We start from the raw sequence: 27,088 nt of genomic DNA, 5'->3' as shown, positions 1-27,088 counted from the left end.
GGGCGTGGACTTCCTCCGCGCAGGCGTACCGCGTCGAGCTCTTAGCGTGGGAAGGGTGGGGCCCCTACGTGGGCTTGGCCAGTCGGTCTGGACCTGGGCTTTCCCGGATCGCCTGCCAAGAGAAGGAGGGGCACGGTAGTGGATCCTACACCCTCTTCTTGTTTCTCTACTAACTGCCCTATGCTTCAGAACCCTGTAAAAGGGCAGAGTCGGAGGGGAAGTGCCCCTGAGGACAACTGGGACGTTATAGGGTTGTAGAAACTGGTGCCTTGGATATAGAAGAAGGAGGGTAAGGAAGGCGTTCCGGACCACGGTCTAAAGCAGGATCCGCCCTGTCTGTGACGAAGGGCTTCCCAGAAGAGGTGGGGGTGTATTTGCCCAAGGATGGAGTGGTTCTGGGGGTGATGTGGGGAGAGGGTGAGGCTGGAGGGGGCCCCTCGGAGTCCGAGATAAAGGGACTTAATCTGAGGCAGAGAAAGGGCAAGAGGGGCTGGGCTGGATAGAACCCGTGTACTATACAGCTCTGAGCACTATCTGGAGATAGTGTGGAGGCGCAAAGCCTGACGTAGTTAGGGTTTGACACATATTATTATGACTTTTTTTTTTTTTCCATCGCAGGCGGTCCGAAGTGTCTTGCTGGCCGCCTTCGGCACCAACTGGGCGGCTCAGAACTCCATCCCAAAGTTCAGAGTTGGGCCATGGCTCCTTTGGGTCTCCCCAGTCCACACCTGCAGGGTAGGGTTAGGCAAATCCCTCTCAGGAACACCAATCTGCTCCACACCCTTCCCAACTTAACTTGAGCTGGGTTGGCCTGGGCCTGTGCCAGGCTCACAGCTGCCCTCCTCCAGTCTTGAAGGGGCCATTCAGGTTGCTCCTTCCTTAGCTGGGCATTAATAATAAGAGGGACAAAGTCTAGAGTGATGGTGACTAAGATGTGTCCAGGTACTTCTTAATTCCCTCTCTCTTGAGTCTCCAGCCAGCTGAGAGGCAGGCAAGGGGAGTCTCCACATGCAGAGGAGGGAGCTGGGTCCAGAATGGCACCGGGACCAGTCCAGGGGCCCATAAAGAGGGCTCTGGCCTAGGAGTCCTGGGCCGAGCTCTGCCCCATCCTGCTGAGAGGAGACATGAGGAAAGGTCAGCACTTGGACTCAGACCTAAATGCACCTAGAAGTGGAAATGGTGAAGATGGTGTTGAGTGTTTTGCTCTTCTCTGGGCCTCACTTTCCTTATCTGGGCAATGGGATCATAATCCCTGTTCTACCTGCCTCACAGGACTGTTTGATCAGAGGTGAAACAGAAGCAGAAAGAACTGGACATTGGAACTAAATATGGGTTCTAACCCTGGCACTGAATCTCACTTGGCCTTGGGCAGGCCACAACCTCTCTGAGGTTCATTTTCCTCATTGTAAATCTCTCCCAGCCCTGCCACTTGTGGTTAGCAGGAGGGTCAGGTGAAGTCATGGATTTCAGAGGCTTATTGTTTAAACCAGCAAGGCTCCAGCTCTCTGGGAGTTTCCTGTTTAATAGAGGGAAAGGTTGAGAAACAAAAGAGACTCACTTGGAAAGTGAAATAGAATGTTGTAAACAATTCCAGATGGAGGAGGAGGCTGTTACTCCCCAGACACTGAAGGAGGGGGGATCCCAACCACCAAGAAGCCTTCCGGAAGAGTGGTGCCAGCTGGAAGGGTGGGTCTACATGCGACTGGGAGACTGATAAGTGAAGCTTTCAGTGGGAAAGTCCCAGGCCTGTCCTGGAGGGTTAGTGTGAGTCAGCCTGAATAGCTGGGCTTCAGGGATGCAGCTAGAATGTGAGGAGGTAGGAGAGAAAGGCCGTAAAGGGGCCACAGAGATTTCCAGTGTCAGCTCAAGAACCACCACCAGGGCAATGGTCAAAATGCGTATTCATAGGCAATGGCCCTTTGATTCTGACCCAGGAATCTATATTTTCACCAGGCCTCTCTCTTGGTGATGTGCGGGCAGCATATCTTAGGGCCACATATCTTAGGGCCATATCTTAGGGAACTGTTTCCTGAGTGGTTTCCGGTTTGGGATTTTGAAGGGCAAATACTAAAGCCATGAGTTCTAATCCTGGCTCTGCCACTTTCTGATCGTGAGGTCATCAGCAAAATACCCCACATCCTAAGCCTCTGTTTTTGCATCTGTAAAGTGAAAGTACCTCACCTGTCTCGCTGATGAGTGGGTCCCATTCAGCCTTCCTCTCCTCTCTTCTCCCTTCCCCATTCTTTTTCTTTTCTTCTCTCCATTCCTCCCTCCCTTTTCTCCCTCACTGCTGTCTTGCCTCCCTCCTCAGAGCTGCAGTACAAACTCGTCTTATCACCCTGGCTCTGGGCAGGGAAGACCAAGCTGCTGGAGTTCAGGCAAGGTCAGGCTCCATTCCGGGGACAATGCTGAGGCATGACCTCTCCTCCCCCACTTCTTCCCTCCACCCCAGTCTGCGTCATCATCGTCGTCTGGGACTGCTGCACACAGCACTCCTCCAGCGGTCAAGGCAGAAGGAAAATGTCAACCCCAGCCCCAGAATTCATCCTTTTCCACTCTGGGCCCCAGAAACTACTTGTAGTAGTGCCACTCTGTCAGAGTCAAGGAGCCAACAAGGGACCTTGGACAAGCTTACTGCTTTCCTCTGAGCCTCATTTTCAACATCTAGCAGCCAGGCAAGAAATCCCTCCAGTTCCCCAGCCCCAGGAGATCCAGATGGACATGGGACAGTTTTGAAGATAAATAAAACCTCTAGCCTGTTCTTCTGATGCTTGGTGTGCCCTTGGCTGTGAGCCAGCCATGCTCCTTGGGATGTTAGTGTCTGTCTGTCTGTCTGTCTGGCAATGAGTGGGAGATCAGCCTTACAGAATGGTTAGAGACTCTGGAAACAGTTCAGCTCTGCCCTACAGAGTTGGAAATGTGAGCTCCAGGGTTAACAGTAATAGGGTCCAGTAATTAGCATAGGAGATGGACTCTAAGGGTTGGGCAGGGTGGGAGGGTCCCCAACACCTGCCTTGTGCTGGCCCTTCCTTTGGAGTCTTCTTAGGCTCTGGCCCACCCAGAAGACAGGCCTGGGCCTGGGTTTGTAAAGCCAGCTTTGGAGCAAGGGGTGGGTTCTGATTGGCTAGAGGAGAAAGGGGCTGGATTGGGGCAAAGCCAGCAAATGCTCCAGGAGGTGTGTTGGGGGGGGGGGTGGATTGCACGTAGGGAATAGTATCCCCTACCCCTGAAGAGCAAACACTGTTCTCCCAAAAAGCCTTGGAGGACCCCTGAGCCTAGCCCTCTAGGATAGAACCCACAAACTGTGTTCCAGATATGTTCTCTTTGACCCAGACAGTGCTTTTTAAAAATGTGGATTAGTTACCAACATTTAATAATCAAGATATTGTTACACTGAAATATTCCCAACTTTCCTTGAGGGATCATCATGCCTGGAGCTCCTGAGCTGGCCCAGGCATAATTTGTTCTCCCCAGTTCTCTACCAGCCCTCCCATCAGTGGGTCCCCGATCCTTAGGACATGTAATGTCCCAGCAATAACATATTTCTGGCTTTGTAGGCATCTGAGTATGTGTCTGCAGCCCTAACCCATTTTAGAGCCAGGGTGACTAAGATCCTGAGAGGGGAGAGGTCTCACTCAAGGCCACATAGCAAGTGAGGTTTGGTCCGCAAGGGGACCCAAGTGTCTTGCTTTCTAAGCCACACACTGGGCTTTTCTGCCCTCACAGCCTCTGGAGGACAGTCTGAGGCAAGGGGTTAGGGGAAAGATCAGGCTGGTTGTGAGGGCTTTCTGGAAGGGACTAAGAGATGAGTTCCCTAGTGCTTGTCCTCATTCAGGCCCCACCCACAGCCCCTGCATACAGATCTGACCAGGGCAGGGCCTGTGAGGTGATGGGTGGTGATAGGATGGAGTAGGCTAAGCCCCTGCCCCTCTGGCCTGTATAGTAATCACAGGTTGGAGGAGCCTTGTTCCCTGCCCTCCTGGGATGCTGGAGTGAGACGGCAAGAAAGTACCTGTTTTGAGACTGTGACCAGTGTGGTCAAGGACGTGGGGACAGAGAATGGCAGGGAGGGAGACCCACATCAGAATTGGATCCTGGTGTTGAGGAGATGCTGCCGTGGACAGGCCATCTAGGCTGAGGGGCCCCCAGTGAAGGCTGGAGGAGGCTGGTATGGAGGAGGGACATCAGGAGGCCAAGGAGGCTGCGGCTCAGAGGGAGAAAGGGGTGTGTGATGGAGATTGGAGGAGGCTTGAGTCCCAACTAACTGCTGCCAGAGTCCCACTGTTATCAACAATGTGATTATCAACCAAGGTAAGGCCCTTAAATCTCTCTGGCCCAGGAGCATTTGAAGGCCTGCCCAGCAACCCTTCTGCCAGACATTGAGGAGCTGAAGTAAAGGAGGAGGAATAGGGAAAGAGTGAGGGAGGCTCAGAGAAGTGGTACTGGACAAGGGTAACTAGGAGAAGGCCAGGGAGGGATTATAATACTACAGCGAATGGGTATGGCAACAAGAACAGCTCTCCTCAATGTTTTGGCCTTGCGCTGTGATTATGTGCACAATTTCAGGTCCCCTCGGAGCAACCCTACAGGTCAGTGGAATGAGGAGACCCATCCATAGGGCAGAAGCTCAGAATGGTTAAGTAGCTTGCCCAAATTCACACAACCAGCAAGTGGAGAGTGTGGCTTACCTGTTGGCCTTGTGCCTTCTGGTCTAGCATTCCACCCTGAGGAGGATGAGGAAGCTGGGAGGAATAAGACTGGGACTGTGTTGGGGGTCAAGGTCTGAGTGGAAGCTTCTCTCTACTTCCGGGAAATCGGCCTAGTTTGGGTAGGCAGATGGGAGTTCCCAGCCAAGGAGCCAACCAGCCTGACTCTTAGTGGGAGTCACTTACTTTGGGGGACCTCTGGGCAGCCAGTCATGGCCTCAGGAGGGAAGACTCCTTCCAGAACCCACACACTGGTAGACACTGTATTCCTTCTCTATCCCCTGCACCTGGGTCAACAGCTCTGGGCCCAGATGCTTAGCAGTAGGACTCACAGCCTGGCACAGACCCCCTTCTGCCTTCCTCTCTCTTTGGGGCTCCTGGAAGGAGAAAAGGGGGCCCTGACTCTACAGGTTTTCTGTCCTGTACTCCAGAACTCGCCTCCTTTCTGTCTCCTCCTCTCCCAGGCCTCCTGGACACTCCAGCCTTCTCCAGTGCTAACAGCAATCCCTAAGAACAGCCCATGCCTTCCTGAATTCTGCCTCTGCCATAGGCACAGGCCTGGCACTTGTGCGTGTCTCTGCACCTAATTCCCGAATGTGCCCTACAAAGTGGAGATACGCAACCCATTCTTAGAGAGTGGAGGCAGGATCCTGCTTGTGTTCAGCTCCCAGCTCCGTCTCTGTGTGCCCCCTGGCCTTTGGCAGACAGCACAGCCTCTCTGAGCTTCCATTCTGCATGCACGAAGAGGGAGTGGTACTTTCTGTGATGGTTGAACTATGTGTCCACTTGACTAGGCCATGGTGCCCATTGTTTGGTTAAACACCAGTCCAGATGCTGCTGTGAAGGTATTTTGTACATGTGATTAACATCAACAGTCAGATGACTTTAAGTAAGAGAAATTATCCTTGATAATGTAGGTGGCCCTCATACAATCAGCTGAAGGCCTTAAAGAGCAAAAACCAAGGTTTTGTGGAGAAGGTCTTTTGCTGCAGGCTGTAACATAGGAATCCTGAGTTTCCAGGTTGCTAGACTGCCCTACAAATTTCAGATTTGCCAGCCTCCAGTCATCTGAGCCAATTCCTTAAAATCAATTTCTCTCTTCATATATCTATATCTATCTTATTGGTTCTGTCTCTCTGGAGAACCCTGACTGATAAACCTGGTGATAAACACACACGGTTGACATGAGGGCTCGCTGAGCCACTGCCTCCGTGCTTGTGGCGGGAGGGATCAGCACCTGGAAACAGCATGCAGTTAGTATTAGCTGGTGGCTACGGATGAAGGAACTGAGCCTCGGCAAAGTAACTTGTCCAAAGTTTCAGAGCTCAAGGCAGTATTTGAGCCAGACCTGCCTTCCCAACGTGTCCTTGCCCTGTCACCCTCCTCCTTGCCAAGAACCTTGGGTCAAGGTGGCTCCCTCTCTCCAGGATCCCCTTTGGGTTGAATGAAAGCCCTCAAGCCCTGGTGGGGGAGGTGAGACCGGAGGCACTGTTGGGGCCCGGCTGGTACTGAGTTAACAGGTTCTTGTGCAAGACTAGCAGGCTTGTGACATGCCAACATTCACCAACCCTAGAACTGCTGTGGCCCTGCTGTGGCCTTTGGAATCGTTGGGGTGAAATCAGCACAGGAGTGATGACCAAATAACGACCCTTCTCTTTCGGGAAGGCTTCTTAGCCCCACCACCCACCCTGCAGACCTAGCAAGCTAATCCCTGTGCCTCATAGACTTGGGGTTAGCAGCACAGGGGTCTGCAGGGACCAGGTCAGGGAGGGCAGTGGGTGCCCTGGGATCCTCTATGTCTCCGCTCTGCTCATTGTCATCTATGGGACACAGCCTAGTGTGGCCAGGCCTTCTTCCCATTATTTCAAGAATAGCTTCACATCCAGATTTTGATGTGAGCACTTGGAATTCTTATATTTTTAAATATCAAAAACTTAGTTGAGTAGATAATATTTGAATATGGCTAAAATGCAAATAGTATGACACGGTAAAAGAAAATTTTTCCCTCATCCAAATCTGCCCATAGGCACAACCACTGCTTCCAAGTTTTTATGGGTCCTTCCAGAAAGATCCTACTCAGTCATTCAACATTTGCCTGTTGACTGCCTGCTATAAATGACCTGCATTCCTAAAACACATTTTGCTCCTTGTTTTTTGTGTTTAACACTGTAGTTTGGAGAGAGCCCTGTAGTGAGCAGAGAGACTTCTTGTGGCCCGCCTCATCTCTAGTTGCTCCGTGGTTTCCGGTAGGTTGCTCATACAAATTCTTGAACGTGCTTCTTTGTATGGGGTGAGGACTTCTGTGGGATATTTAGAAATGAAATCGCTAGGTCAAAAGGCAAGCCAAAGGTTAAAATCTTTTTTTTTTTTTTAATTTTTTAACATTTTATTTATTTTTGAGACAGAGAGAGAGACAGAGTGTGAGCCAGGGAGGGGCAGAGAAAGAGGGAGACACAGAATCTGAAGCCGCCTTCAGGCTCTGAGCCTGACGCAGGGACTGCGAGATCATGACCTGCGCTGAAGTCAGACACCTAACTGACTGAGCCACCCAGGTGCCCCAAAGGTCAAAATCTTTGATTCCAGGGTTGTTTTTTCTCTGATATTGAATTGTATGTGTTCTTGTGAGCAGCCTCAGACCCTTGACGAAGTGAAGTAGTTTTCTGGAAAAGGATAAATAGGTTTATTTATTCAGCAAATACTTACTGTGCACCCACTGTTTACCAGGTATTGAACTAGATTTTAAGACAGAACAAGGCAGATGTAGTCCTGTTCTCATGGGATGGATGGTCTAGTGGGGGAGACTATATGTGTATATATATGTGTACATATGCATATACATGTATATGCACATATATACATACATATACACACGCATATATAGTAAATACGAGCCCATGTCAACATGTGACCACGGACTGAGCGCTCACATAGGTGGTCTGACAAGAATAGGGGCTGCTTTGTTTGGGGTTTGAGGAGGCCTCTCTGAGGAGGGGATGTTCTGATGGTGAAGTTCCCCCTCTGATGTTCTGAGGAGGTGAGTCCTAATGGACCAGAAGGAGCCAACAAGGATGGGGGTAGAACAGGCCAGGCTGGGGAATCTATGCCCTTGGCCACCTCCAGCCCTGGCCGGTGCACTTTATAACATGGAAAGTTGGGAACACCAGCCGTCTTGCCCAGGGCTGAGGAGGCATGGGTGTGTTTCATTATATTACTGTTATTATGACAAATATGTGAGCAAGAAAACATGGGCGAGAAGTCTGTGGGAGGTGGGCATGCTCGAATGGGCTCTCTAGAACTTTGAGGACCCTGAGGAGGGAGAGTGGGTAGGAGCTGGAAGGCCTCCAAGCCTCTGAGGCCTCACTGAAGTCACAGAGGCTGGCGTAGCATGAAGGGCAGCAGAGGCAGCCTGGGCCCAACTAAAGGGCCCTGAGAGCCAGCCAAGAGATGGACCTTACTGTGTGAAGTTTGGGATTGGGAGACAGCTCTGAAGCCTTGAGGCTCAACTTCAGCAGACCCTGGGCTTCAGTCAGGGTGGCCGTGCCAGACCCAGCCAGGGGGGGCTAGCATGGGGCAAGGCCACCCATGACATTTACCCAACCTCCAGAACCCATCCGGCTTGAATGCAGCACCCTGGTTGTGACACGGGCTCAGTGCTTCCCTCTAGGTAACTGTCACCATGCCACCCAGGCCCTAGGTTCCTCTTTTCTGAGCTACCCACATCAAGGTCCATTGGGATTTTGCCTTTATTGCTCTGACTTGGGGAGAAGGGTGCTTGAGGGGGTCAGCAGTGCTGGTGGCTCACAAGAGAGGTACTCAATGAACATTTGTTGAATGAACAGATGGATGAACGAGCAAATGCATGCATGAATGAATAAATGGAATGGGTAAATAAATGAGGATTTGCTGTGGACTGTGTGAATGCATAGGTTTGTGTGGGTTCTCAGGCCCCAGAAATGGGGCAGTTTGTGGGCAGATTGTGTCAGCAAGAGGCAAGTGTGGAAAGCAAGAAGCAGATGGTTGGTCAGCAGATAGCCCAGAGATGGGAAGGGGAATTCGCAAGGTCATCTAACAGGCACCCCCTTGCTTGGGCATTTATAGGAGCTTGCCCTGGGGAGATTTGTGAGCGCCCACATTCTGAGCATCCTGCCACCACACCTCCTCTCATCCATATACAAGCACACACTGGGGGGCGTCTGGGGGGGCTCAGACGGTTAAGCGTCCTACTTTGGCATGGGCCAGGATCTCATGGTTCGTGGGTTCGAGCCCCACGTAGGGGTCTGTACTGACAGCTCAGAGGCTGGAGCCTGCTTTGCATTCTGTGTCTCCCTCTCTCTCTGCCCCTCCCCTGCTCGTGCTCTGTCTCTTTCTCTCAAAAATAAATAAACATTAACAAGCACACATGGGCTCTCACAGGTGTCCACGCAGCCTCCTCCAGGCCTCCCTCTATGCTTGTCCTGAATCAGGCCACCTCTGATCCTGGGCCTGGTCTGTGGAGCAGAGCTGGCATGGGATGGGGGCTACAGGACAGACCACAGGACAAGTAGTAAGTGTTCCCCATCCCAGACCTTCGCCCCTTCTTGTTGTCTTTCTCCGACCACCTATGTGGCCAGCACATCAGAGGATGACCATGACCGTGCAGCAGGAATGCTCTCATTTACCTCTGCCTAACTACATTTAGAAAATAGTTTTTCCACAGTTTCCCTGCATCTCTGCTGGTATCTCTGAAGTGACAAATCAGGTTTGTGAGTTCTTAGGGCCAAGTTTCTGCCAGAGCAACCTGCTAGTCACATTCAGAGGTGCACACACTGGATATCTCTCAAGTTCATTCATGGTCTCAGGCCCGCAGGTGCTAGAGTCACTGACACCACCTCTGCACAGCCACATGTCCAGCCCCTCTGATCATAGGAACAGTAACACACATGCTCATAGCCATATATAGCTGCAAAGTCACATTGCTACAGGCAGGCATGCTAGGGCAGCCACAGTGCACCATGGTTGTGACATTGTCATACATGAGGTCACACACGTGGGCTGAACCATGTAGGGTCACAGGGTTGTGCACATTACTTTGCCCCTCCCCCTTACTGCTATCCCAACCTCCCAAAGTGCTCACTACCTCGCTGGGATGTGTCATCACCATCCCTTCCCCAACCCACATCCCTGATAAGGTCAAGGCTAGCAAGAGCTCTATCCTTCCCTCAGCTTGCCTTTTCTGTGGCCATAATACTCACGGATGCCCTGATGGTCCTGTACAACTCTGAAAAGTACCCAACGGGCCTGTGTGGACTCTGGGGCACTACAGTCAAGCTGTGTGATAATAACAGTCTCTTCATTCAGGACCTCAATTTTTTCACCTGTTTAATGGAGGCATGGACTTGGTGGTTCCAAGTCCTTTCTGGCACTCATGATAGGGACAGCTGTGATCCTGTGGCCCCTCAAGCATTTCCTGGGCCCTGGGCTCCTTGAGCCACCTGGCTCCTGAGATTCTACTCAAACCTTAAGGCAAATGCCTCTCAATAATGAATGGGCCCCAGTGAGGTTTCCTTGGGAACAAAGGAGAGCCCAGCTATGCTCTCACTGAAGGCCTGATACCTGGCTGTCTGTCAGGGTCACAGGAGGAGCCTGTGAGATAGGGCGCCACAAAGCCTGATCTCTGGGGGACTCACCCAAGCCTTCTTACAAGCAACACACTGGCAGAAAGAACCTTCTAGAAAAGCTGCCACATAACTCAACTGCAAGCTCAGGCAGGGTATCTCAGTACAAGAGACAGTCATTGTTCTGGAAAGGCCAGAGGCAGCCCCTCCTTCTTCCCCTTCTTGTTCCTGATCTTCCCAGACCCCTGGGGTTCCAGCATAACCAGTATGTCCCCCTGAGTTCAGGAGAGGTCAGTAGATTTATAAATCCCCCAAATCTAGTCAGCGTCACCATAGGGAGATTTGTGTACTTTCCAAAGAGTGGTTGTTGAGTGGCCAATGTGTGCCAGGTGCAGTGCAGGAGCCCAGAGAAAATAAACCAAAGTGCACCCGAAGTAGCACTGGTGCAGGACGTTTCACAGTGTTCTCTGGAAAAAAAAAAAAAAAAGTTCTGTGGTCAAGTAAGTTAGGAAAGCCTATTATATAATTCAGCTGGGCTGAACAAAGGTAAACCAGTTTCTTGCTTGTGGGTTTTGGCAGAGCCTGTATCAGGCTGTGTGCTGCAACAGTGTTCTGGGAGTTGGTGGAGAGAGAGTGTGAGTCTCATTTCCACCCTGCTTTCTTCTCCAAGCCTCTGGCCGGGCGGGAGACCTCAAGCAATGCTGCTTGAGGGGCACCAGGATTCCAGATTCAGCAGGGTGCTGGGGAATCTGAATTTCTGCAAGTTGTCAGGAGCTGCTGCCAGGACATCACTTGGAAAACCACTGATCTTAGAACAGCTAGAGGGATCTTTCTAAGGCTAAAACACAGAGGTCGTCCTCTGCTCAAAGCTCTTCTGTGGCTCCCTCTCACTCAGCAGAAGCCAAGTCCTCATGGAGTCTGTAAGGCCCCCCTACCTCAATGACACTGTCCCTCTACTTGTTTCTCTGTCCCCTAACCCTACCCAACAAGTCCCCACCTGGGGCCTTTGCTGTTGCTGTCCCTTTTGCCCTGTATAATGCTCCTCCCCCAGATCTTGGTGGGGCAATCATCCCTCATCCCATCATTCTCACCCCCAACCCAGCCTTGTACCCCTGCTCTTCCAAGAGGCCCTCCAATACCACGCTCTTTCCACAGCCCCGCATGTTGACTCCATGAGGCCAGGGCTGTGCTGTCTGATGACTCTGTTCCTAGCACCACGCACAGTGCTCAGCAAAGGTTGGGGGGACTGTTAAGTGAATGGAGCCCAGGACCCCAGCAGGGCTAAAACTTGGGCCTCCCAGGCCAGACAGGCCTGAGCATCTAAGAACACCCTCACAGGTGGACTCTGGATGGGGCCCTCTGGTCTGATGCCAGGTCTGGTGCCCTGGGAAGGGCTGGGGAGGAGGGCAGAGGTGTCCAGGCTGGGGCCGTGGGGAGTGGCCCTGTGGATGCCAGGTTCTGTCACTGGCTCTGTGAACCTTATCAGTGCTGACTTGCGTCCTATCCTTGGAGCACTCTGTGTTCCTGGTGCATCTCCCCAGAGGTCATGGAAGTGCTGATGAACTTATGATCCTGATGAGCTCAGAGGGTGTCCTGTGGCAGAAACCAGAAGTTTCTGAGGAACGGGGGCCAGATCTGTCTCCCCACTGCAGCCTCCATTGGCTCTGGCTTGGCCTAGGGGTAATCCCAGTGGGCAGCTGGGGGAAGGAGGGTTAGCCAAGCCTGTCTAACTGCCAGATGCAGAGGAGGTATAGGGAGGTTGTGGGGCAGTGGTACACCCTCCTCTTCTGTAAGGGGGGGTGGGGGTGGTTGCCCAGCACTTTCACCAGGGTGGCCTGTCTGATTCTGTGTCTTGTGCTGGCAGTACCCCTGTAGCCCTCCCCACTCATGTCAAGGCTGTGTTTGGGTAGCCTTGAGTAGCCCCCCACAGGGACTGTGTGAATTTGCACATGATATCAGTGGTGGCCTTGTTCAGGATTCCCAAGGAATTTTCTGGCAAGCAAGGCTTTGACTTTGGGCCTCCTGCCCAGTGAGCTGACATTAGGCCCTGAGCCTTGTTCTGAATGGCTCTGCCTGGTGGGTAGACGGAGGGCTGGGGTCCCTGGGCCACCTGTCCTGGCCTTCCTGTGTACTCATACTGCCGAGGCACACACAAGTGTGCGTGTATGAGTATGTAGGTACCTTCAGGAAAAGCCTGCCGGTCTGAGCTCCCACAATCTCCCCCCCAGTGTGCCCTGCTTTTTTAAACTACCATTTATTGAGAGCTTACTGGTGCCAGGCCTGTATTTTAATCCTTACAGCAACTCTGTTCCCTAGGGTTGTGTCTCTCAAAAGGGTATGTTGAAGTCCTAAACCCTCAGTACTTGTGGATGTGACTTTATTCAGAAATAAGGTCTTTGCAAATGTAATCACGTTGAAATGAGATGATACCGGATGAGAATGGACCCCAATCCCATGATTGGTGTCCTTACAAGAAGAAGGAAATTTGGATACGTAGGGAAGACAGCCACTTGAAGGAGGCAGAGAGTGGAGTCATGTGGCCCCATGCCAGGAACTCAGGGGCTACCAGGAGCTGGAAGAGGCCAGGAAGTATCCTCTTCTAGAGTCTTCAGAAGGAGGATGACCCTGTCGACACCCCAGCTTTTAAATTTGGGCCTCCAGAACTAGGAGAGAATCATTTTTTGTTGTTTGAAGCCACTTAGTTTGTGGCACTTTGTTACAGTGGCCCCAGTACCCCTAGCTTCTATTATGATCTCCATTGCATGAGGAGATGAGGCTCAGAGAGGTTGAGCTCCTGCCCACAGCTACACAGTAAGTCAATGTTGTACCTGTGATTGGAACCCAATCTGCACAACTCCAGCCTTTCCCTCATGGACCCTGGAACTATCACCTCCTCCCTTACCTCCATCCCCTGACCCACTAAAGCACACCAATCCCCAGCCTCAGGGGAGACCCCATGCCCTCCCTGCTAGTGGCCTCCAATCTTGTTTGCTGGCTCCTAGACTTTCCCAGTGTCCTGGCTTCCCCAAGCTCCAATCCTACCTCCCTACTCTTCCCTCACCACGCCCTGGACCCCAGCATGGCCTCAGTCCATGTGGGAACTCTGGTTGCCCCACAACCCAGCATCCTGCCACCCTTCCTGCCATCTCCATGAAGTCATATCTCCCTGCAGCTGGACCCCTTTCCTCCAAACAACCCAGGCCGCTCTGTTCTCAGACCTCTCCCTTTTCTGAAGGGGATTCTTGGGGGCTGTCCTGCTGGGACCTCCATGCTCTCTCTTTGCCAAGCACAATACCCCCGGACACTCAGACTCCTGTCTTACCCCAGCTCCTTGCCAGTGGCCATAAGACCAAGCCAGTGAGACCTGGCATTTCTCCTTTCCCCATCCCCATGGGTCCCTGACCCCCAACTCTGTCCCAGAACTCCTGAATTCCTACACTTTGCTGAGACAGTAACTGGCTACCACCTCTCCCCAAAGAGGAATAGCCCCCTGGCTGATGTCACCCCCATGTACATCCCCCTTCACCCTGGGCTGGTCACCTGTCACACTTAGGGCTTTGCCCAGTCTGTCCATTTAAGCACCTCCTCTGAGTGCTGAGGTTTCCAGTCTCACAGAGTGGTCCTTATGAAGGGGAAGGCTGCACCCCTCGCTGGCACACCAAGCCTCTAATACTCCCCTGCTGCCTATAGGATGGAGGCTAAGTTCCCCTGCGTGGCCTTTGTGGCCTTTCCTGCTACTGTCCAGGCTCCTGTGGGCAGCAAGTTTCAGACAGACAGTGTCTGGGTTCTAGTCCTCTCTGCAGTAGGGCCTTCCCTGGTTCCCTGCCCCCAACCCGCTTGATCTCTTGCCTTTACCCTGGCCCAAGGGCAAAACTGACACTGCTCAAAGCAGGTGCAGATCTGTTTGGCCAAATCTGACACAGGCCTGGCATGATCTGGCAAATCCTGTGTCGGCCTGGTTGAGAGAGGAAAGGAGGGCAAGGCCATTACTTGCCTGATATTGTGCTGACCTTCCCTGGACAAGCAGAAGTTTGCATAAGAGAGGTCACCGGAGTCCCTGTGTCCATGTGGCATAGCAGGACACCAGCACGTGCAGGGTGTAGCAGCTTGTGTTGGCGCCCTTCCTGGTCCCCTCTCTCTTACAACTTTCATGCACACAAGGCCGACTTCCTTGCTGGTACTCCAGGCCCTGTGCAGAGGGCGTTCTTCCCCTAGATGGCCCGGAAGTGCCAGGCCTGCACCATGGCTATCGGGAATGTGAGGATAAACCCCTCGTCTCCCTTATCTTCAGGTGGGAGGGCCCCAAGGCACGTTCTGCATTGTGTCCCAGAGCTCTCCCATGTAATGGGGCCCCGGTCACCCACAGTGGCCATCTGCTTAATAACATACTTTTCACTGGCTGCTTTCGTTTCTCTGTGTCACTTCCCCTTTCCCTACTGCTGTTTCCCAGAATCACCTCCCAAATAAATTACCCCTGAATCCTTTCTCGGGGCGAGCTTCTGGAAGAACCTAAACTAAGATATGCAGCAAACTAAGATATGCATAAAGAGTCTCACACAGGCACACATACACATGCAGCAGACACATACAGCCATGTAGAAGTGCTCAGTGACACGGCCAGGCACATGTGGTCAGTCGTACCCAGACACGCACACGTATGCGTACACACACAGATACGCTCATACTCCTAGACACACGGACGCATCCTCAGTCATGACGCAGACACATGCACACACAGCTAGGCACACACCTGTGTCCGTTCCACGTGTGCTAGAGAGGGGACCAGAATGAACTGACCGGACCCTCCCTCCAGAAGCACGGAGATCCTCAGAAGACGACCCAGGCCCGGTAGCCACAGAAGCGGAGGATCTGGCCTGAAGGAATCTGAGCAGCTTGAGCCCCATGGGGCCCAGAGGAGAAGCAGCCTTTCCTTCTACCTGTGGAGGGTGTGGGCATTTGAGCCAAGGGTAGAGGGTAGGATTTGCCCTGAGGGCTGAACACTGGGGTGTCCCAGGCAGAGGGAATAGTGTAGACCAGGCACAAGGGTAGGAAGGTCTGGCCCATGAGGTGGGATGGGGTGCAAGGCAAGGCTGGAGCAGGGACAGAGCAGATGGGCTGTGGAGAACATTGCCTTATTCTGACAACCAGAGGGGAGCCATGGATGGGTTTTGACTGAGGGAGCACATGGCAAGCCCCAGGGAATACTGACAAGTGTAATCATGCCACATCTACGTCAAACCCCTTCTCGCCTCCTCGAGGACCATAAGACAAGTCCCATCCCCTCTGGAATTCAGTGTCTCCCTTGCACAGGTGGATGCTCAGGCCCCACACATATGAGTAATCTGTTAGGGGGTGAACCTACCTAGGACCCAAGGATGACTCACCACAGGAGGCCTTTGTCACCTGGGTGAACCTCTTGGCTCCTGGCAGCTGGGATGGGAGGGGCCAATCCCCAAGGAGCAGGGGAACAGATGGGTGGAAACTAGGCAGTGGAGGTGAGTCCACACCAGGCAAGCTTGTCACTGCCCACCTTAGCCCAGAGGAGCTGTGTATCTCTTCCATCCCATAACTTGCCCTTCTGGGGCCTGGGATGTCATTTCTCTGTGGAAGACCTGCTTGTCCTTGAACCCCCCTTCCCACATGCCTCCTCCTGGAAGCCTCCCATCTTATCCACAGAGGGACACTCCAGTGCTGAGCTGGATGGAACCCCTCAGAGGACACTCACTGGGCTCAGCTTGCTTGATGGCTCCTTCTATCTGATTCCCCTGATGAGCCAGGCACAAGGGCTCCTGTGTACCTGACCCTCCATAATGTAGTGACCCCAGAATAGGGCTAGGCACACAGCTGGTACTTCACAGATGCTTGTGGAATTGAATTGCCTGCTACCAACCCAATAGAAAGCCCTTCTCTCTGAGTCCGGGCATCACTGGGGCCCTTGAAAGGGTTTCCCGGTGTCGCTTGGGTCCAGTGAGTCGGGTGACTGAACTGTCAAAGTTCTGGTGACCTTTCCCTGTGTCAGGCCGATGATGAGTGCCCAGCACCGCACTGGGCAGGGTGACCCAGCAGGGTATTGTTCCTGCTCTACTGGAGCTCATGTTCCCCAGGAAGATGCACAAGAAAGCAATTGCTCATAAGCACCCTGGAGGATGGAGGCAGGAGAGGGTCCCTGGGGTGGGCCCAGAAGAGGTGTCTCTGAGGGGTTAATGTTCAGGCTGAGACCTGAAGGTACATGCATGAGGCAAGCTATGATCTCAGAGAAGGGCAGGCCAAGCAGAGGAAACAGTCAGTGCAAAGGTCCCTGGGAGGGTCTGAGCTTGGAGTGCAAGAGGCCAGTGTGACATGATGAGGAAGGAGAGACAAAGGAGGTCTGGCTAGGCTTGCCTCCAGCCACTTCCCTCAGGAAGTCTGCCCAACTACATCCACCCATTGAGACCAGAAGGGCCTTAGAGGTTCCCTATGGATGTCCTTATTGGACAATAGGGAAACTGAGGCCTGAGGTCCTCTCAGAGCAAGTTGGGACCACAGAGCAAGTTGGGGTCAGAGTTGAGACTTGTCTAGTCTTGGGTCCCTGGCCAGAGCATCATAGGTAGGTGAGAGCTCCCTTTGAAGGCAGGGCAGGGCTGTCCAGGTCCCCACTGTGCCCAGGGCTTCTTGGTGAGTTACCAGGACCATTACATAAGAATCACCCAGACCCATGGAGTCAGACTCTACAGCTGGCCTGGAAATCAGCATTGAAACCAACTATACCCTGGATTCTGGAAACCCTGTGCCCTAGGCCCTCTGAGCAAGCTCACACCCTTTGATGACCAGCTGGGAGACTTCTACAGTCCTGCTTCTTTTTTTTTCTAATTTAATTTAATTTAATTTAATTTAATTTAATTTAATTTAATATTATTTAATTTTTTAAATGTTTATTTCTTTTTTTTGAGAGACAGAGACAGAGACAGAGAGTGAGTGGGGTTGGGCAGAGAGACAGGGAGACACAGAATCTGAAGCAGGCTCCAGGCTCTGAGCTGGCAGCACAGAGCCCAATGTGGGGCTTGAACTCATGAACCATGACATCATGACCTGAGCTGAAGTCAGACGCTTAGCCGATGGAGCCCCCCCCAGGTGCCCCTCTACAGTCCTGCTTCTCACAATGATGGGTGATGGAGAGGGGACATGAAACTACAGGATACACTGGAGCATATTCCTGACTATCAGCATGACTTGGAGTGAACTGGTCCATCATCAAAACATTAATTTGATATTAAAAAGATATTAGAGAAGTAGATGCCAAACCGACTTGACTAAGATAAAATATGAGACAACAAAGGACTTTCTAGCATGGGGTCAGTCACCTCGGGACTCTTTTGGCCCCCATCTCTGCTTGTTGGGGGTTAAAGTCTTTTTTTTTTTTTTAATTTTTTTTTTTTTTTACATTTATTTATTTTTGAGACAGAGAGAGACAGAGCATGAACGGGGGAGGGTCAGAGAGAGGGAGACACAGAATCTGAAACAGCCTCCAGGCTCTGAGCCGTCAGCACAGAGCCTGACGCGGGGCTCGAACTCACGGACCGCGAGATCATGACCCGAGCCGAAGTCGGCCGCTTAACCGACTGAGCCACCCAGGCGCCCCTGGGGGTTAAAGTCTTAAGACCCTTTTAAGTTACACTGGGGCCTGAACTATGTAAGGGTTCTTAGTTTTTCCAATATGTGTTAGAATTAAAGGTTCTGGGGGCGCCTGGGTGGCGCAGTCGGTTAAGCGTCCGACTTCAGCCAGGTCACGATCTCGCGGTCCGTGAGTTCGAGCCCCGCGTCAGGCTCTGGGCTGATGGCTCGGAGCCTGGAGCCTGTTTCCGATTCTGTGTCTCCCTCTCTCTCTGCCCCTCCCCCGTTCATGCTCTGTCTCTCTCTGTCCCAAAAATAAAAAAAAATAAAAAAAAAAAAAAAGAATTAAAGGTTCTGGCTGTGCAGGCACACAGACTTGGGTTCTGATCCTGGCTCCCCACTTACTAATTCTGCACCTCAGTTTCTCCATCAGTAAAATGGACAAAATACTGCATCACTCCTGGGGTTGGCGCTAAGACTTCATGTGGCATTTGGGGTACAGTGACTCTGGTATATTAAAGTTATCAGTTATTTTATTGCTGACCCTATTCGAGGCCAGTTCACTGCACCGCAATTCAGGATTCCCTGGAGGGGGGAAATCCAATTGCCTTCTGACTCTGGGCCCCTGACCCCAGCTTCTCACTCCAAACGCTCTGGGGGCAGCCAGCAGAGTCCTGCTATGGAGCCCAAGGGGCTGTGGCCTGCATCTTCCCGTCTTGCCCCACATCTCTGGAGTTGTGCTGGGAACTCCAACCACCCCCACTCCTCCAGCTGGGCAGTGGGGCACCAGGACAAAGAGTTACCTTGGCTACTGTGGACTGGGTCTATGTTCCCCATGGCCTCACCAGAAGACTGAAGTCCAAAATGCTCAGTGACTTGCCTAAGACCACAGAGTCAATTCATAGTCTAGGGCTGTGCTGTCCAATACAGTGGCCACTGGGCACATATGGCTGTTACATTGAAGTTAATGAAAATTAAATACAATTTACAATTCAGTTCTTTAGGCACAGTGGCCACATTTCAAATGTTCAATAGTCACATGTAACCAGTGGCTACTGTATTAGCGTAGATGTAGAGAACATTTCCATCATCACGGAAAGTTCTCTTGGTCACTCTGGTTTAGAGCAGCTTGGGCCCAATGGCCTCACCTGGGGATCTTGTAAGACACTGGTACCTGGCCCCACCTGCAAAGGTTCTAAATGGCAGCCAGGGCTGAATACTGCTGCTCTGAAGCCCTGTCAGCATTATCTACCAGGAAGGTTCTCACGTTTGAGTTCAGACCTTTGATGGCATTTGCACCCCACCCCCAGCCCACCTGTGCAAAGCCAAGGCCAGGTGGCTTCAGTTTTTTGGGGTTTGTTCTATCATAGCTGGGCTGCCCTGGGACCTTCTCTTTTCCCTGGACAATGTGAAGGGAGGGCCAGCATTTTCTAAGGGGTTGCTTGGGGCTGTGAGAGGGAGGGCGTTGGTCATGCTCATGGGAGGACTCAGCACACAGAGGCGTCCACATCTGACTTGAGTGGATGGTGTGGCGTAGTGACTCTGTATCTTCACACCTCCTGGAAACTGGTCCCAGATCCACTGACATCACTGTCCCCAGGAATTGCCATAGCAGCTCTAGTCATGCATTCACTGTTTGCAATGTGGAAGGACAGGCTCAAGGTGAACGCTCACCTAGAGGGACACCCAGTGTCCCCACGGGTGTGAGCTTCTTACCAGAGTGGCCAATGCTGTTGAATGGAGGAGTAGGCCTGAGTGAGGACGAAGGCTTGTGGCCCCTTAAACCCCTCCTGCTTTGGGGTATGGCCTGTATTTAGAGAAGTTTGGCTTGTAGGGGTGTGCCATTTCCACAGGGGGTAAGACTGAGGCCCAGAACTGCAATGAGACTTCAGAGGGAAGGTCCTCCTGCAGGGGTCACTCCCAGTTCTGATAGCGTAGCCTCATCTGTGAGGGGTCTCTTTTGGCTCACCTCAGCCCAAGGAGGGGACAGACATGTGGCTAGTCCCCTGACCCATTGAAACTGTTCCCCATGATTCTTGTCAACATTTGTGTCCTTATAATCTGGCCCTACTTCTGAGGCCATCCACTTTGTCCCTGGTCTCCAGATACTCCACCCTCAATCCTGTCACCAGACTTTTGCCTAGTCTGTTCCCTGCACTGGAATTGTGCCCATCCTCTCTCCTGTCTACCTATGCCCTCTTTGTGCTCTGAAGTTCAGGTTTTCCTGCCCCCACAGAGAAGCTTTCCCCAATTACCCTAATCCCTTCCCCTTCTCACCTGCTGAGAACAAGTCCCACCCTTCACAGACCTCATTACCTTTTCTTTTTTTAAATTTTTTTAATGTTTATTTATTTTTGACAGAGAGAGACAGAGCATGAGTGGGGGAGGGGCAAAGAGAGAGGGAGACATAGAATCCAAAGCAGGCTCCAGGCCCTGAGCTGTCAGTAGCACAGAGCCTGACATGGGGCTCGAACTCACAGACCACGAGAAGATGACCTGAGCCGAAGTTGGACGCTCAACCGACTGAGCCACCCAGGCACCCCCAGACCTCATTACCTTCTGTGAGCAATCTTGTCACGATTCATTTACTTAATTGGCAAATATTTACTGTGACCCCACTCTCTCTGGGGCCCTGTGCTGGGTGCAGGAATATAGTCACATCCTTTCCCTGGAACTGATGTTCTTTTTTTTTTTTTTTTTTTTTAACGTTTATTTATTATTGAGAGACAGAGAGACACAGAGCGTGAGCAAGGGAGGGGCAGAGAAAGGAGGAGACACAGAATCTGAAGCAGGCTCCAGGCTGTGAGCTGTCAGCACAGAGCCCAACGCAGGGCTCAAACTCACAAACTGTGAGATCATGACCTGAGCCGAAGTCGGTCGCCCAACCAACTGAGCCACCCAGGCGCCCCTGGAGCTGATGTTCTAAGAGGGGAGAAGATAACAAACCATCAAGTCCAGTGTGCCAGATGGCAATGCCACTTGTGGAAAATAAAATAGAAGGAAGGCAGGTTGGCATTTTAAGTAGGGTGGCCAGGGAAAGCCACACTGAGAAGGTGACATACAAATAAAGTCCTGAGAGGAGTGATGGGTTGAGCCAAGTGGACACAGGGACAATAGCCAATGCAAAAGTCCTGAGATGGGAGAACGCTTGGCACATTCCTATTCAAGGAACAGCAAGAAGACTAATGTGGCCGGAGCAGAGGCAGTCAGGGGAGAGAGGTAGGAGCAGAGGCAGAGAGGTGTCAGCGAGATTGTGGGAACAGAGGAGGTATGTGATGTGGTTGAGGTCACAGTAAAAAAGTCAAATGTATTAAGTGGCAGCTCAGTATCCAGCTCTGATACTGATTAATAGCTCACGGAATCCTTCCTCCCCCATTGTGGCAGGTATGTTACGAGTATTTTACAGTCAAGGACATGGAGGCTCAGAGAGATGGTGTAACTCCTGGTAGGTCACCCAGCATGAAGTTGGCAGGGCCTGGGCTCACCCCAAGATATGCCTGACGCTGGGACAAGCCCTGAGCTGCCATGCTCAGTTTCAAGCCAGGCCACAGTGCAGGGCTGAGTGACAGAACTGATGGGGCTTTCCAGGCATGGGTTGGACTGGACTATGCAGGTGGGTGTGATCCCTACTTTTCCTCCTGCTTTCTCTGCCCCACCCTGAGGTGTTGGCTTTTGGGCAGGGGGTCTGGGAGTGATGACAGGGGGACAGTCTCTTGCAGGGGTGCCTACCCATGGGCTTTATACCAGGATAGAAACATTCTTGCCGCAAGGGGGCTTGAAAAAGAAGCTCTCTTCTAGTCCCCCTCAACATGGAGGTGCCCCCCAACATTGAGGCCAGCAATGTTGGCTCCTCCAACGTTGAGCAACTTGAGGGACTCCCCCAACATGAGGGACTTAGATAGAAATGGAGTCCAATCTGATGGAGGTGGCACAGGGTGGGAGCTATTCAGTCAAACAGGGGAGGCACCAATCTTGGTTTATGCAGGTTGTGCCAGTGGTGGATCCTGGCTTGTCTCTATGTCGTTGGCGGAATGTGGTGTTGCAATTTTTGGAGACTAAATGAGCCAGAGTGGGTGGGGCACCCCCAGCTCCTCTTCTGATGGGTAAGGATAGAAAATAGTGGGATCTGGAAAGACTAGGGAGGATGAGTAAAACCTTAGAGTGCCTCTAACTTTGAGGAAGCGTGACATTTGAAAATCATTTTACAAAAGGGTTTCTCTAAATTCAGTTTTGTAGACTGTGAGCTTCTATAGACCAAGGGTGTTCCATAGCTAAAATTATACAAACAAAACAACAAAACAAAACCAAAAAACACTACCAACAACAACAATAAAAGAACTCTGCGTTTAATGGATAGATTTTTCTGTATTTAATTTTTTTCCTTAATTTTTTCACCTTAAGTGTTTGCATAGCAGGCAATAGAATAGCTGAATAAGGTGTAGTTGGTGGGAAGACTTGAAAATCATCATTTGAACAGTGTTGAACAACTTCTGGGCATATGAATGATACAATACTTGAATTTTTAAAAATGTTTATTTTTGAGAGAGAGTGTGTGTACCACGTGCATGGCTGAGGCAGAAAGAGACACAGAGGATCTGAAGCGGCTTTTGCGCTGACAGTAGAGAGCCTGATGTAGGGCTCGAACCTATGAACTATGAGATATGACCTGAGCTGAAGTCGGATGCTTAACTGACTGAGCCACCCAGGCACCCCACAGTAAATGTTGTTTTAAGGAGAATTTTGATAACTAAGTTAAATGAACCTGAACATTTGTAATGTAAAGAAACCTATGCCAAATCACCTTGAAAATGAGATTAAATGTATCTCCATTTCTTCTTTATGGCCCCAGACTTTTCAGGTCCAAAGGAGAGATCCACTCCTCTCCATGCCAGCTATCTACATGTGCCTTTTTCTGAATATGTTCTGGTTTGAAGGTCCACGTAGACACCACCTTAGGTCTCAGGATGTAGTAAGAAACCTCAGGGCCTGGCCAGATCCTAATCAGTGTTGGAGTCTGGCCAAACCGGCCTGTCCAGGGGAGGTGACAGAAGGTTCCTGAATATTGCAAAACATCCGGTCCAGGTCAGTTCCAGGTTGGGAAGATGCCCAGAGCAGGGTTGAAGGTCTAGACAAGGACAGCCTGGACTTTCCGACAGCATAAAGTGAACAGGGATGGCCTCTAGTGGCCAGGCCCCTAGAAAGTCTCCTTCTCTTTTATTTTTTAATTTTATTTTTTATTTTAATTCTAGTGTAGTTAACATAGTGTTATATTAGTTTCAGGTGTATGATATAGTGATTCAACAATTCTGTACATTATTCAGTGCTCATCGTGGTAAGTGTATCTCTTTACGTGTTTCACCCATCCCCCTACCCACCTCCTCTCTGGTAACCACCAGTTTGTGGGGGTTTTTTTCTTTGTTCTTTTGTTTGGTTTCTTAAATTCCACATATGAGTGAAATCATATGGTATTTGTCTTTCTCTGTGACTTATTTCACTTAGCATTACACTCTCTAAATCCATTCATACTGCTGCAAATGGCAAGATTTCATTCTTTTTGATGGCAGAGCAACATTCCATTGTATAAATACAGCACCTCTTCTTTATCCATTCATCTACCGATGAACACTTGGGCTGCTTCCATAATTTGGCTATTGTATATAATGCTGCACTAAACATGGGGAGAGGCCTATATCTTTTCAAATTAGGTGTTTTCGTATTGTTTAGGTAAATAAAAATATGGTAGTTCTATTTTCAATTTTTTTTTTCTTTTTTTTTTTCAACGTGTTTTATTTATTTTTGGGACAGAGAGAGACAGAGCATGAACGGGGGAGGGGCAGAGAGAGGGGGAGACACAGAATCAGAAATAGGCTCCAGGCTCCGAGCCATCAGCCCAGAGCCTGACGCGGGGCTCGAACTCACGGACCGCGAGATCGTGACCTGGCTGAAGTCGGACGCTTAACCGACTGCGCCACCCAGGCGCCCCTATTTTCAATTTTTTGAGGAAACTTCTGTTCTCCACAGTGAGTGCACCAGGCTGCATTCCCATCAACAGTGCTCGAGGGTTTCTTTTTCTCCGCATCCTTGCCAACACTTGTTGTTTCTTTTGTTTTTGATTTTAGCCATTCTGACAGTTATGAGGTGGTATCTCATTATGGCTTTAATTTGCATTTCCCCTATTGATGAGTGATGTTGAGCATCTTTTCATGTGTCTGTTGGCCATCTGTATGTCTTCTTTGGTGAACTGTCCATGTCTTCCACCCATTTAAAAAAAAATCTTTTTTAATATTTATTCATTTTTGAGAGAGAGAGAGAGCGAGAGAGAGAGAGAGAGGGGGCGGGGCAGAGAGAGACAGAAACACAGAATCTGAAGCAGGCTCCAGGCTCTGAGCCATCATCACAGAGCCTGATGTGGGGCGTGAACCCATGGACTCGTGACATCATGACCTCAGCTGAAGTCGGACACTTAATCAACTGAGCCACCCAGGCGCCCCCAAATTATTTTTTTAATGTTTATTTATTTTTGAGAGAGAGAGAGAGAGAGAGAGAGAGAGACAGAGCACAAGTTGGGGAGGGGCAGAGAGAGAGGGAGACACAGAATCTAAAGTATGTTCCAGGCTCTGAGCTGTCAGCACAGAGCCCAACATGGGGTTCGAACTCATGAACAGTGAGATCATGACCTGAGCCGAAGTTGGATGCTTAACCGACTGAGCCAGCAGGGTGCCCCCTTCCACCCACTTTTTAAAAATGTTTATTTATTTATTTATTTATTTATTTATTTATTTATAAATGTTTTTAATGTTTTTATTTATTTTTGAAGGAGAGAGAGACAGAGCATGAGTGGGGGAGGAGCAGAAAGAGAGGGAGACATAGAATCTGAAGCAGGCTCCAGGCTCTAAGCTGTCAGCACAGAGCCCGATGTGGGCCTCGAACCCACGAACTGTGAGATCATGACCTGAGCCGAAGTCGGACACTTAACCGACTGAGCCACCCAGGCGCCCCTTAAATGTTTATTTTTGAGAGAGACAGCGTGAGCACACACACAAGTGGAAAGGGGGCAGAGAGAGAGAGAGAGGGAGATAGAGAATCCAAAGCAGGCTCCATGCTGTCAGCGCAAATCTGGATGTGGGGCTTGAACCCATGAACCCATGAGATGATGACCTGATCCTAAGTTGGTCGCTCAACTGACTGAGCCACCCAGGCGCCGCTGCCCATTTTTAATTGGATTATTCAAATTTTTGGTGTTGAGTTGTATAAATCATTATATATTTTGGATACTAACCCTTTTTTCAGATATGTCATTTACAAATATCTCCTCCTTGGGGCGCCTGGGTGGCACAGTCGGTTAAGCGTCCGACTTCAGCCAGGTCACGATCTCACGGTCCGTGAGTTCGAGCCCCGCATCAGGCTCTGGGCTGATGGCTCAGAGCCTGGAGCCTGTTTCAGATTCTGTGTCTCCCTCTCTCTCTGCCCCTCCCCCGTTCATGCTCTGTCTCTCTCTGTCCCAAAAATAAATAAACGTTGAAAAAAAAAAAATTTAAAAAAAAAACAAATATCTCCTCCCATTCAGGAGGCTGTCTGTTAGCTTTGTGGATTATATTCTTTGCTGTGTAGGAAGTTTTTAACTTGATATAATCTCAATACGTTTAATTCTGCTTTTGTTTCTCTTGCCTCAGGAGACATATCTAGAAATGTCTCCTTTTCTTTTAGAGATGGAATTTATAAACCCTTCTCAGGTCTGAGGAGTCCAGAGAGGGCCAGGCTGCATCACGAATTCCCTCCAATTATAAATGGGTAAACTGAGGCCTGGAGCAGAGGTATTCCTCTCCCCCATCGCCCCCGCCTCCCTCAGGTCACAGGTCACACAAGGAAGTAGCAATAACAATAGAATCTAGGTTTCTTCACGTATGGATGTGATTCAGAGTGACTGGTGTTCTTTTAAATTGACACTTGTTTGTTTTTCTTAATATTTATTCCTGAGAGAGGGAGAGATTGTGAGCGGGGAAGGGCAGAGAGAGGGGTACATTGGATCTGAAGTGGACTCACCGCTGACAGCACAGAGCCTGATGTGGGGCTGGAACCCACCCAACCGTGGGATCCTGTCTGAGACAAAATCAGACACTTAACAGACTGAGCCAACCAGGCGCCCCTAAACCAACACCTGTTTTATGTTCAGAGGAGCGAACCATTTAAAGAATCTCTGAGGGGCGACTAATTGGATCTTAAGGTATTGGGGGAACACCTGGCCTCCGGGACCCTTTAAGAGGACAAGGCTACAACGACCCACGTGTCCTCCGCTTCCGGGATACTTGCTACAGGTGGTGAATCCCGGCTCACCCTCAAGGTATATTGGGAAGAGTAGTTCCACTTTCCGGCCGACGCATGGCGGCGGCCGTCTTGAAACTGCATTTCCCAGAAGGCTCTGCTTACCGTCTCAGGAACCGGGCTATGGGCCGATGGACAGAACTCCTCATCCTGGGTTTTTAAATTTCTCAGGGGATGAGTGACGGTGGACAGAGGCCCTTGGCGGCGGCGTTCGTGGGCTGCCTGGCATGTAGGCGCTGCGCGCTGACACTGTGGAACCATCCACACAGCGCTGCTTCCGGCCGGGGGCAAAAAGCAGAGGCGCTGCGTCTCCTTTAATCGTCGTGGGCGGGGCGTGGCAACGCGACCCGCGTTGCTATTGGCGGCGGTTGGGGGCGCGGAAACTGAACCTGCCGCAACGGCCGACGCTGCCTCGTCCGGCGCCTTGGGCGCCCCGGGCCCGCCATGGCTGCGCCCTGCCCTGTAAGTTTTTGCCCGCGGGTCTGCCCGGCCTTACTTTCCCCGCCCGGACTGTGGGCGCCTGGCCGGGGCGACGGCTTCGAGGGGGAAGCCGGGTTCCGAGCCAGTTCTCTCCGGTCCCAGTTTACTGTCTGTGCAGGGGGCGCTGGGTGGGGACACGTAGTGAGCACCTTCTGCGTGCCAGACCCTTTGCGGGCTCCCGGAGCCGACCAACCAGTCCCTGCTCCCAGGATTTGCATCCTAGCGGAGGAGACACTGGTACTGGTATGTTCCAACTGGAGGTCAAACCTGGGGTTAGCGCAGGGCCTCCCTTGGGCTCAGCCTCGCCATCCTGAGCAGTGGATAGCTGGGTAGGGGCCAGTTTAGCGTACCCCTTTATCGGAAGGGGCAGCCCAGGTCTGCAGCATGATCTGGGCC

At 51.2% G+C, this 27,088-nt stretch overlaps 1 protein-coding gene across 9 annotated transcripts in view; it reads left to right on the top strand.

Annotated features, from left to right (window-relative positions):
• The first annotated feature begins 24 nt into the window (after positions 1–24).
• The window catches only part of POC1A (POC1 centriolar protein A), a 101,807-nt gene continuing 74,743 nt past the window's right edge, over positions 25–27,088 (top strand). Inside the window, exons 1-4 of one of the 9 annotated variants that reach the window (XM_078443027.2) lie at positions 25–289; positions 619–735; positions 977–1,134; positions 6,879–6,952. In XM_078443027.2, coding sequence (XP_078299153.2) covers positions 1,125–1,134; positions 6,879–6,952 — 84 coding nt within the window. In that variant the 5' untranslated portion in view covers positions 25–289; positions 619–735; positions 977–1,124. Of the gene's footprint in view, positions 290–618; positions 1,135–6,878; positions 6,953–26,134; positions 26,675–26,741; positions 26,936–27,088 lie in introns of those variants that run through there. The other 8 variants (XM_060631186.3, XM_060631185.3, XM_078443028.2 and 5 more) reach the window with 8 other exon arrangements.

Source organism: Panthera onca, chromosome A2 (genome assembly GCF_046562875.1).
Source record: "Panthera onca isolate mPanOnc1 chromosome A2, mPanOnc1 haplotype 2, whole genome shotgun sequence".
Taxonomy (NCBI): domain Eukaryota; kingdom Metazoa; phylum Chordata; class Mammalia; order Carnivora; family Felidae; genus Panthera; species Panthera onca.
This window is presented reverse-complemented; position numbering and strand designations above follow the sequence as displayed.